This window comes from Pezoporus flaviventris, unplaced genomic scaffold (genome assembly GCF_033815535.1).
Source record: "Pezoporus flaviventris isolate CSIRO_AGI_PZ_B2104156 unplaced genomic scaffold, CSIRO_AGI_Pfla_v1 ptg000254l, whole genome shotgun sequence".
NCBI classification, from domain to species: domain Eukaryota; kingdom Metazoa; phylum Chordata; class Aves; order Psittaciformes; family Psittacidae; genus Pezoporus; species Pezoporus flaviventris.
Window position 1 is genome coordinate 342,727 of NW_026892801.1, and position 12,151 is coordinate 354,877.

Here is a 12,151-nt window from a genome sequence, read left to right on the forward strand (position 1 = left end):
TGCCACACTATTGGCTACACTGGCTGTCCATCAAAGCCGCCCTACGCTACTTGCGTACGGAACTGGAGCAGCGGAAAAACCCCACCCAAGGCGGCCGCGCAAAGAGAGTAAACAGGGAAGAACGTACCATTAGGGGAGGTAGGCGGGGGGAGCCTCGGGCGGGTTTGGGATAAATTCCAGGGGGAATTTCACCACTCAAAGCCACAACATCTTTAAAACACGCATCTAATTCTGTGGGGGACACAGCTCAATATACTTCCAGGCGGCCTTGGGGGAAAGGAGTTTGTCTCTTCTGCCCTCCCCGGGAGAGCTCGCGTTTGGTATTGCCTTTCGCCTCTATGGTCTCACACCCTGAGAGGAAAGTTCCACCTGGAGGAGCGGGGGAGTCACTCCAGGGCGGGAGGGGGCAAGTGGAGCTGGGGCGGGGGGCGTGGGCAGGTCGGGGGTCAGGGCTGGGAGCTGTGGGGCAGGAGTGTGGGGTGGGGGTTAAGGGACGGGGATGAGGGGCAGGAGGAGGGAAGGTGAAGGGATGGGGGGGGCCCCATTCACCTCCAGCCCCCAAACCAGGACAGGGGGTCCCGAGACCCCACCCGATTCCAGCCCCCAAACCAGGGTTCGGGGGGTGGGAGGGTGGCTTAAATGAGCCTGGTTTAAAGACTGGGGCTGGCAGTGGGACATGGGGATGGGTCGCACTCACTGCACATGGCCATGCATCCTGGTCCCTCCACCACTGCATCACTTAGGGGTCCTTGGCAGCATCCTGCAGCCCAGCCTGGTCCTCAGCAGAGCCAGGGTGATGCTCATGGCTGCAGAGCAGGGTGAAAGGTACCAGGACACCAAGCTCTGAATGCTCAGAGTGCACTAAACCAAACCATGGGGATTAAATTACTGCTGCTCCCATTGAGGAGCCGACATCACTGCCATGGGCATCACCGATGGGCACAGTCATCCTGGGTCTCTCTGTCACTGCTTCCATTCCCTTTGGTCTCTCCTTGGCACACACATGTGCTGCAAACACCCATTGCTTCCCCGTTTTTGCATTATCCCCTTTCAGTGCAATGCTCAGCCCCTTGTGCTCCCAGCACCCCACATCCCAGTCCTATGGGTGCAAAGCAAAGGGTGCGATGCTGCTGGAGGCTGCTCAGCTCCAGGTTTTCCAGGCTGCCAGCAAGCTGTTCCCTTGAAGAAGAGCTGCTTCTATCTCAAGGTGTCACAGCCTCAAGGGAACCACCTAATCTGTATCTGCACTGCAACCTTTATCTCTCCCCGGCTGTGCGAGAGGCTCTGTTTATAGCTGCCAAATAATACCTGCTAAATTGCAGGAGCCAGCCCCCTCCCTGTACCCCTTGACACTTGTGTCTGTACAAGAGGGATGCTCTCGCCTGCCTGGTGCCTCCCTGCATCCTGCTGGAGGTAAAGGATGCTGTAGGGGATGGGGAAGGGCAGTGGGGCTGCTCCTGCCTCCCTCCTAAGTGGGCTCTAGCCACATCCAAGCAACTGATAACCCCCTGGCACAAATTGTTTCCCCCCCTCCAGGTTCATCCCAATCCCTTTCCCTCAGCCTGGGCTTTGCTCCTGGGGAAATGAGGCGGGATCCAGCTTGTCCAGCCTCATTTGGGGATGGGAAGAGGGGTCATCCTCCATGGCACCTTATCAGAGCCCATGTGCCAGCCTTACACAAGGGATGCAATGGGGCACATGGGATGAACAGGGTGTACAGGATGCCTGGGACATGCATGGGATGCGCAAGGTAGCTGGGATGCAATGGAGCATTGGGGATGGGCAGGGAGCACAGGACACATGGGATGCACAGGATGCATGAGGTGCCTGGGGTGCAGTGGCACACTGGGACGGATGGGATGCAGTGGGACACTGGGATGAATGGGATGTGCACAAGGTACCCGTGGTGCAGTGGGACACTGGGACGGATAGGATGCAGTGGGACACTGGGGTGGGTGGGATGCACATGAGGTACCTGGGATGCACTGGGACTCCTGGGATGGGTGGGATGCACACAGTATGCGGTGGTCCAGTGGCACACTGGGATAGATGAGGTGCACTTGGACCCCCGGGATGGACGGGATGCACTGGTACAGCTGCAATGATAGGATGTGCTGGGACCCCCAGGATGATTGGGTGCACAGGGACCACTGCGATGATGGGATGCACTTGGACCCCCAGGATGACGGGATGCACTTGGACCCCCAGGATGCATGGGATGCACTTGGACCCCTGGGATGGATGGGATGCACTGGGACCCCCAGGATGATGGGACGCACTGGGACCCCCAGGATGGATGGGATGCACTGGGACCCCCAGGATGATGGGATGCGCAGGTCCCCGGGCCAGCGTGGCGCCGGGCAGTTGCCGTTGCGCTGACATTTCCTAATCAGCTGTAACCCCGGCGCAGAGCCGCTCGGGCTCGCTTTGCTGTCTTGTCTCCATGGAGACTCCGCAACCTTTGCTCACTCGTTAATGGTATCGCAGCAAACGAAACTCCAGCGCCACGGAACCTTCCCCTCCCGGCCCCGGCGGGCACCCGCGGCTCTCACCTCCAGCTCCGGCCCCTCCCGCCCCTGGCGATGAAAGGGACGAGTCCTTGTTAGCGGAGGACCCGGCCACGCTGGGCCGAGCCGGGGGCAAGCTCCGACGGTGGCGCGGGGAGGAGGAAGACGCCACCACCACTGCCCAAAACACAGGCCCGGTGCTTGCATCGCGGTGGCAGCAAGGACGAGCTCTGCCCATGCAGGATACAGCCCCTTCCTGCCTGATGCATTGAGCGCAAGCCGCTGGACCCCTCACTGCACCCGCCTGAAAGCCACCAGCACCCAACACGTGCTCAGGAGCAGTGAGCGGGAGCGAGCCCCATCCTCCCCAGCGTCCTGCTCTCACTGCTTCTGTTTTCACATTAACATGGGAAAGATGCCCATTACCTGCTTCCAGATAATGACTGTGATTAGGCAGAGCTCTGCTGCCAGCCGAGATCTGAAGGATTTCTGTGCGCTCCAGCAGCGCTCGCCGGTGCAAAAACAAGAGCCAGAAAGTCTAAATAAAAGACTAAAGGAAGGGTGTGGGGAAGCAGCTCTAATGATGAGCTTTTGGTGGTGGTGGTGCTGGCTTCAGCCTGGCTATGGGCAAGGCAGGATTGGAGAGGAGCTGCCCTGTGCTTGCACCCCACGTTTGAGCAGGGCTTGGCTGGAAATGGGGGGCTTTGAAGGCAAAACTAGAGGTGTGCGCTTGGAAGGGGCAGTGTAATGAATGTGGTTGTCCTTGGGTTCCCCAGGCCCTGCAGGAAGAGCTGTGATGGGTGTCCTTGGGTATCTCTATCCCCAGACCTGGGTTCATGGGGACCTGGCTCAGCTGGACCCTCCTCATCCTCCTGCTCCCCTTACCAGAGCCCGTGTTGATCTCATTCATGTCCCCACATGCCAGTATGCCTCTAACCCCTGCACCTCTGGGCATGCCCCTTAGCGCATCACTGCATGGCACATAGCTTCAGCAAGTAGGGGGGACCGCAGCCCAGTTTGTCCCCATCCTGCAGAGATGCTGGGGTGTCAATAGGTGTTCCCTTCATCCTAATGCAAGGCCCTCCCCCAGGCATCCACAGCCCCAGCACATGCTCAGCATCCATCCATCCATCAGGATCCATCCTGGGCTGTCTGTGCGGAAGCAGGGAGCTCTGATTAGGCACAGTTCCCAGCGATGAAGGCTTCTTCCTTATTTCTTCCCCCCTCAGCGATAACAAATAATAATATAATCCCCTTAATCCCTCCCCCAGGAGCCGGGAAGCTCCACGCTTCTGCCACTGCTGATAACCCACACAGCTGGGACCCCCAAACACCACTTGGGCTCATGCTTTGCTCCCCAAAATGCCACATCCTGCCCCTTGGTTCCCGCACATCACCCCCAGACCCCTCAGCCAGCCCCACAGCCAGCACTGATCCCGCCTCCATCCCACAGGACATGGCTGGAAAAAGCCACCATCACCCCACAGAGCCCCATCCAGGACCCCCAGAGGGGCTCTGCTCCCTTTACGGCAGTGATGTGGTGAAACACCGGGGGGGGGGGGGGGGGGAAAGGGGGGGGGGGGGGGCATCCCCCTGCATCCCTCTGGTCCTCCCCAAACACCTTAGTGCTTCGGCTTAGGAACATGGGTGCAGGCAGCATCACCTCCCACCCCAGTGGGGCCCCAGACCCTGTGCCCCCCATCAGTGGGTGCTAGGAACGAATCCAAGCATCCAGCAGCCAAACCCTCCTCCTTCCCCGTGGACCCCAGCCTGCCCTGTGGACACAGCCCACCCCCTCGGTGCCAGCTCCCCCCGAGGCCATCCTCATGCAGCCGGTATTAACAGCAACCCCTGCAATAGCCTTTGCTTTGATTCCCTGCCTTTGCTGGCCCCTGCTCTGCTGATCTCAGCTCCTCCGGCTCCAAAACGCCTTTTCCAGTCACTGGAGAGTGGAGACCTCTTGGAATGGCTCTGCCCTGGGCTGCCCCCGCCTCCCGCTGCAGAGCGCACCCACAGCACCCATGTGCCATGCGGCGAGCTGGGTGCCATCCGCCCCGGTGATTTAGAAGGCGCCAGGCTGGGCTTGATTAAACCCGAGTTAAAAGCCAGAGCCAGGGCACAGAGAGGGGGGGATTAAATCGCTCGGGGGGGAATGTTAATGGACTCCAGAGCTCTCTGGCCGGCTGGCGGCTGGGCTCAGGCCAGGCTGGGATGGATGGGGCCGGGCAGACGCAGCCCTGCAGAGGGTGCGATGAACGCGCCGGGGCTCAGGGGGAGCTGCTGCGGGCGGAGGGGACGTGGAAATCTCTTCCAAGGGCCTTGCCCTTCCTCTGGGAGCAGCAGGGGTGGTCTGGTTCCTCCAGCTGGGATCCGCGCTGCTGGCGCTGAGGCTGTTCGTGCAGCAGGGATGCGCGGGGTGTCCCCGGGGAGCAACGGCATCACCCCACATCCCTCCACAAGGGTCCTGGATGCGGACAGCGTGGGGTGGCAGCAGCTTTGGGGGGCTACAGCAGGGTGGAAGGGGCTGGGCATGCTGGTGTTGAGGTGCTGGTGGCCCCCGGCTCAGGATGCTCCCCACTCCTGCTGCCAGATGCACTGGATTGCAGGTCTGACGTGGGAAATCGCCTCCCTTCCTCGTTAGCTTGTGATTAGCATGTCAAGTGGTTGAAGTTGGTGGGTATAAAGGATGCAAGCTAAGAATAATGGCTTCAATTTCCTTCACGGCACAGCCATTAATTTGAAGAGGAAGGGGGTGGCCAAATCTCCTGGTCAGATCCAAGCAGCGGGATGAAGGCAGGGTCCTGCTGCTGCTCCCCGCCTCGGCTTCCACTGCAGGGCTGGGGTGGGTGGCACAGCCCTCATCCTGCTCCAGGTACCAGCGGATGGCAGCAGAGCTGGTGCTGCGTGCTGGTACGGGGGTGAGTTTGGCATGGACGATGACATCCCATGTGCCAAAGGGATGGTGGAGCCAGGTCTGGATGTTCATTCATGTGCACCATCCCCTGCCCTGGCACATTCCTCATGGGATAGGGGGCATTTTCCCAGCCTTGTACCCTTGGATCCGTCTCCATGCCATGGGCAGGCAAATTCCTGCCTTGTTTCCAAGGGGATGGAAAAAGCCGGAATGGTGGCACAGCCCTTCCTGCTCATGGCAGCAGCACAATGAGCCTCCTTCCATCTCCATTCCCTACGGCTCTGGGGTCAGCCCTGGACCCCTCTTGCTTGGGATGTGGAGCATCCCTCATCCCACTGTCCTTGCAGCATCCCTGGGCTCTGTGCAGCTCCATTGCCTGCTCCAGCATCGTAACCACCATGAGAGGCCAGAAACCTCCTCTCTGCTTCATTAACATCATAATCTCCATCATGTACAGGTACAGCCACATGTGGGGGACCAGGCTTCCCTTGTCCTGCTCATCCCATATCCACTGGGCACTGTGTGCACCATGCCTGGGTGCCCCCATAAGCATCTCTCAGAGGCCTTTGCTAAAGAAATAGCCAAATAACCACTTTCTCCCTCGATTTTGACATCTTTTCTTTCTCCCACTATCCCAAGCAACCTTTGCTGGCCAAACCCAACAATCAGCCCCATCACGAGGCTTTTCAGCCTCTGAAGCGGCGCTCACTGCTCGAGAGGGAGAGCTGAAGCTTAAAGAATAAGAACTAAATGAAGTCAATGAAATCAAGCTGTGCTTCAAGCACTGGACATCCTGGTGAGGCTGTGGCCATGCCAGGCCATGCCTCCCCGTGGGATTTGCCTACCTCCCAGTGGGATTCCTTTCCCTGTTCACCCCAGTGCTGTACGTGTTTGTGCCTGCCTTACCTGGGCACTAATGCAGCTGCAGTGGGTTTTGTCCTCCTTTAGCGCTGCTTTCTGTGAGCTGAAATGGGGGGAAAAGACTAAATTTGATGGTTGTGGGAAGCATTGCTTTGGAGACAAGGAGGGAATGGGATGAACCCCTAACAATCCCCCAGGAGTAGCATTACCCTTTAGGGTGGGTGCAAGATGGGCACAGCCATGGCATGGGGACCATAGTCCCCTGCTTCAGTTTCCCCAGTAAGCAATGTCAAGGTGGGGTTGGTATCTGGTGCCCACCCGGGTGAGAGCACAATATTGGGGTGACCCCCCCAAAGGACGGGAGGCACTGCTTGTGCCAGACATGAGCAGCATCCCTAGGGACAGCTCCCGCATCTGCTCCCATGGGCAGTATCCCAGCCTGGGTGCTGGGAATGGCCCATGGGAGCAACGGAGCTCACTGGGTGAAGCTCCAACATGGGGCATTAGGGGTGCAAGTGCACCCCTGCAAGGCCCTGTGTGATCATGCACAGAGGGAGTGTGTGTGGGGGTGGAAATAGAGCCTCCATCACATTCCCAGCCACCTTAACCTGGGATACAGGGATTGGCACACCCCCCACACCCCCCATCCTGCATTGAGAGTGGGTCTTAGGGGGGCTGCATAGGACCAGGCTCTCTTTGCTGGTCCCCAAGGCCACCATTGAGGTTGGGTGTCCCCCTCCCCGTGCTCTCCTTGCACAACACTGACATCTCCCTGGGCTGCGGCAGCGCTGGCAGCCCCCCCCCCCCCGCCATCAGTATGCACCGTGTGTTCCTCTCCATAGCAACCTCCTGCCTCCCCCCGGCCCCCCCATTGCTGCACAAGCACTTCACTGCAGCAGCCCTGACCCCGCCGGGATCACCAACCTCTCCCACCCACAGGTAGCTGGTTCCCCCCCCCTCCAACCCCCCCCCTCCTCTCCCAAAGGATGCTGCAGCCTTCATCTTCCCAGTCCTGGAAGTTGGATTTATTTGTGAGTGTTCTTTTGGAGGGCTTATTTTCCTCATTTTTGCACCTTTACAGTTCCCATCCATCACCTCCATACTGTGGAGATTCTATTTCTCCCCCTCTTGGGTGCCCTATGGGTGCCAAAGGGGGTGGGCACCCATCCCACCCAGCCAAGCAGTTAAGTGATTCACACACAGCCCTGAGCCACCCCACTGAGGTCACCCACAGTGGGACTCCCCCTTCCACTGCAATTAGGCTGGATGCCATTCCCCCCTCAGTTCCAGGTGGGAACAGCCCCCTCCCCTCCCTCCCCCAAAGCAAGAAGGCAGCGGCCATGGCTCAATATAGAGGATTCTTTTTAATATAAAAAAAGTGCCTATTAAAAATTCCTTCCTAAAGAACACAAAAACCAGGCGAGGGGACAGGGGGGACGGGGGGGCACCAGGGTGGTTCTCTCTGGCTGGGGGTGGGCAGCATGGGGCTGTTGTGACCAGACATGGGGTGTTTTACCCCTGGATTTTGTTAATTTTTAGCCATTTCAGGGCATTTTCCTCTCTTCTTGGTTGGGTTTGGGTTTTAGGGGCTCTTTTGACCAGATTTGGGGTGTTTTCCCCCTGGTTTTTGTCCATTTTTAGCCCTGAAGGGCATTTCCCCCTCTGTTTTTCATGTTGGTTGGTTTTGCACAGTCCACAAAGCTCTATAGAGCCAAACCCTTGGTGGGGACACACATACATCACACATAGGGGGGACAGAGAAGCCCAAAGCCCCCCATTGGCATCCACACACACCCACACCCTGAGCTCATCACTGCATTGGGGACCACGGTGCCCCCCCTATTGCCCCATCCCAACCTCCCCACCAAAGGCTCTGGAATCCAGTTCTCTCCTGATATTTTTCCTCCCTTTTTTTTTTTTTTTTTAATTTTCTGATGATTTTTTTTGTTAAACTCTTTCTTTTTTTTTCTATTTTTTCATACAAATTTGGGTCTTTGGGTGCATCCTGCCAAAAAACCCACCCCCCTCCCCCACCCCCCCCCCACCCCCCACTCCCAAACCCCTTCTTCTTCAGCATCAGCATCATAAAAATAAGACCTCAAGTCCTGGGCATTAAAAAAAGGCAACGGAAAGCCACGGGACCCATGCGGGAGCTGCACACCACAAAACCACAGCAGAGGTACAGAATGCAATATACAAGACACGATTTATAATAAAACATTATATACAATAAATAGGTTATTGTTCCTTTGTTTTTTTTTTTTTTGTCTTTCTCATTTTTTAGGTCGATTTGAGCTGTAAATAAATCTTTACTCAGTGCATACGGGTGGGTTTTTGCTCTTCTCTCCTGCATATTCACCTCTCGGCCGCTCCGTTGCTTCTCCCTCCGGTGCGTGGCTCTGTCTTTTAGTATTTAATGTGAATTTTCAGCTTTTTAGGATTTTTTTTTCTCCCTAAACATTTTTTTGTGGGTTTTTTTTTAAGCTTTTCTTCAAAAGTATTTACAATTGCTGGTTTTGTGCAGAAAATGAAAATTCCCTCCGATAAAAACCCCAAAAGGAAACGGTTAAAAGAGTCCCCTCCGAGAGAGAACGCGGCGCCGGCGCCACGGCCGAGGCGGGGGCCAAGCGGGGGGCAATGGGGCCGGGGTACCCCCCCCAGCAGTGCCCTCCTCTCCTCTCCTCTCTGCTCCGGCAGCCAGGATGGGTGCTGTGGCTGGTGGGGAGAGGGGAGAGATGGGTCAGTGCCCCCCTGGGTGCCAGTGGGACGGCACAGTGATGGGGCACCCGCTTGGTAAGGATGGGGGACAGTGTGGGTTAAGGGAGCCCATTCATGCACCCAGGGGTTTGGCACCCAGGTACCCATGGGGTTCTGCCCACCCTCCATCCAACACCCACATACCCAAAGGCTTGGTACCCACACACCCAGGGGTTGGCACCCACGTACCCAAGGGTCTGGGGCTCTGCCCACCCTCCATCTGGTACCCAGGGATTTGGGGTCCTGTCCACCCCTATCAGGCACCCACAATACGCAGAGGTTTGGGGTCCTGCCCACCCCTGTCTGACACCCATATATCCAGGGCTCTGGGGCACCCCATATCCCAGCTCTAGCACCCAGCACCCCACAACCCATGGTTCAGCACCCTGCATACTAGCTCCATCCACCCACAGACACTGGGGCATTTGGGGTCCCCAGTTTGAAGTTTGGCCATGGGGCAACACCCGGGTCGAGTGCTTGCAGCCCAAAAGGGGCTAGGAGCACCCAGTGGGTGAACCTCACTGGAAACCCCATTGGAAAGCACAGAGCACCCAGCACCCATCCCCACCCCACCTTCCGGGGGCACTGAGCACCGGGTGGGCACAGGGATGCATTGGCACTTACCGGGCGACGGTGGCATCTCTGAGCCCCGCTGGCGAAGCTGCCAGAGCCTGGTGGGGGTCAGCGCTCCCAAAGACCCATTGGCATCCATCCGGCACGGAAAGCACCCGGCGGGGGAGCGGACGGGGAGGGAAAACAAGAAACAAAAGATCCCCAAAGCAGCCCCCCCGGGGGCAGCCAAGGGGCTGCCCTTGTCCCCTGGCCAGGCTGCGGGCAGGGGGCACCCACTGCTGACCCCCATGGCCACCTCCTGCCTGCGCCCTGCCTGTGCCCCTGGGCTCGGTGGGGCTGCGCCATCCGTCCATCCATGCATCCATCCATCCATCCATCCATGGGTCCGTCTGTCCATCCGTGGGTCCGTCCGTCCATCCGTCCATCCATGCGATTGTCCTGCTGCGGGGCGGGAGGAGGGCGGCACGGCCGGGAAGCAGAGCCAGGCAGTTGGCAGGCGGAGCGGGATTAAGTGCGGAGCAGGGAGAACACGGGGGGGTTTCGCTCTTCGTCCGTTATTAATGTTTTTTTATCCTTTCATTTCACTTATTTTTGATCTTTTTAAATATTTTTCTTTTTTTTTTCTTTTTTTTTCCTTTTTTAATATTTTTTTTGGTGTTTTTTTGGGTGTTTTTTTATAGAAAACAAACAAACGGTTCCAATCCCAGTTAAATACAGAACTTGAAAAGTGTTCCAGAAAAAAAGTGCTGGCTAAATTACCTCTGCAAAAGAAACACAACACAGAGAGAGGAGGGGGGGGGACACACGATGAGGAGACCCTGTGTCCCCCAGCACCACCTCCCCACCATCACCTCCAGGCTCTCCCCCACCTACCCTGTAACAAAACCTCGTCGTCCGGTTGGCACGTCTGCAGACACTACAATGAGGTGACCGTAAAAGTGTCCTCGGGGTGCTGCTGCTCTACCATGGGTCCCAAAAACCCGCTCTTCTGGGTGGGGGCCATGACGGGGTGCCCTTGGGGTGCAAAACTGGGGTACCTGTAGTTGTCCTGCAGCTGCAGCATTGAGTCTCTCGGTACGGGGGAGATGTTCAAGTCATTGATCAAGGGGCAAGCGTAGGGACCCCGGTGATGGGCCCGCGACATCTCCAAGGGCTCCTTCTCGCCCTTGGAGGGGTGGGTGCTGCTGGGGCTGCTCAAGTGGGGGTTCAGGCACGGGGGGTCCGTCCTGCCCATGAAGTCTACCAGCATCCCGGCCCCCGCTTTGCCGTCGTACGAGGGGCTGCGGGTGCTGGCGTTGGGCGAATACCAGTACGGGGGGTTTTTGCAACTGGGGGACTCGTAGTGCGCTTGAGGCATGGGGAGATCGCGGCACGCCAAGTGCGGGGCCTGCGGCAGGGCCCCCCCCTGCATGCTGTGCTTGAGCGAGTCGCAGGCGGGCAGCTTGCGCAGGGAGCCCGCCCGCAGGTCCTCCTTGAAGGCCAGCGTTGGCGAGCAGTTGGGCGAGAAGGCTTTCTGCAAGCCGGCCTCGAACACCGTCTGCTGGCCCGGGGCCGCCAGCTGGGGCGGGAGGGCAGGGAAGTGCTTGCTCTCCAAATCCGGCTGCCCCAGCCCAGGGGAGTCGCTCTGGAACCCCTGCACAAAGGTCCCATCCGAGGGGGTGGAGGGGTTCATGGAATAGGGGCCGGCGTAGTCGCAGGGGTCCCGCTCGCCCACCCCGAAGCCCCGGGACTGGGAGGGCAGGGGGGACATGCTGCTGTCCCCGCTGTAGTAGTCCAAGCCCAGGTCCGTGCTCTCCTGGAAGAGGGGGTTCACTGCTTGCGACTTGGTGTGGAACTTGGCTTTGCCCGTCCCCCTCTCCTTCTTGGAGGCACAAGCGCCCCGGGAGCCCCGGGGCTGCCGGGGTCCCGTGTTCCTCTTGGAGGGGTACACGGAGGAGGAGGAGGAGGAGGAGGAGAAGTTGAGGTGGGAAGTGTCGAACATGTCCACCTTCTTCCGCCGGCCTCGCCCAGGCTTGGAGTTGCTCTGGAAGAGGACGCTCTGGTTCCAGTTGTAGCCCGGGGCGGAGGATGCCTCATTCCAGTCCATCATCAGCTTCTCCAGGCTGGAGAGGCTGGACTGGCCCTCGCTGGAGGACGCCTCGCTGTTGGCGCGCCGGTAGCTGGCCGGTTGGTTGAACTGGGTGCTGTCGGAGGAGGACTCGGAGAAGGTCTCCGAGACCGTTTGCTGCTTGGCTTTCTGCGGAGTGTAGTTGGAGATATCCAGGATGACGTTGGGCTCGTTGAGGTGACACTCAAAGCCCGGGTTGTAGAGCTGGCTGAAGGCCTCCGAGCTCCAATCCAACCCACCATAGCCCTGCCGGAAAGCCCACGGCGCGGCGCTGGGGAACTGCCGGCAGTTCTCGGGGGAAGGCTGGAAGGAAGCGGACCCCTTGGGCACCATGTAGCCGCCGGGGGACACGGTGCTGGCGCGGCTGTCGCAGCGCAGCGGGGTGTGCGCCGCGCTCGAGAACTGCCCCCCTTGCTCTGCGCTGTTGAAGAA

The 12,151-nt window shown here is 58.6% G+C and overlaps 1 protein-coding gene across 1 annotated transcript; it reads right to left on the reverse strand.

Annotated features, from left to right (window-relative positions):
• Window positions 1–8,469: 8,469 nt before the first annotated feature.
• Window positions 8,470–12,148, reverse strand: LOC133263188 (transcription factor Gibbin-like; the record flags this gene model as incomplete). The annotated part of the gene is made up of 3 exons (XM_061442873.1): window positions 8,470–8,997; window positions 9,664–10,373; window positions 10,486–12,148. A coding segment is annotated over one exon (1,620 nt), but the record flags the coding sequence as incomplete, so codon positions are not given.
• Between the last annotated feature and the right edge of the window lie 3 nt (window positions 12,149–12,151).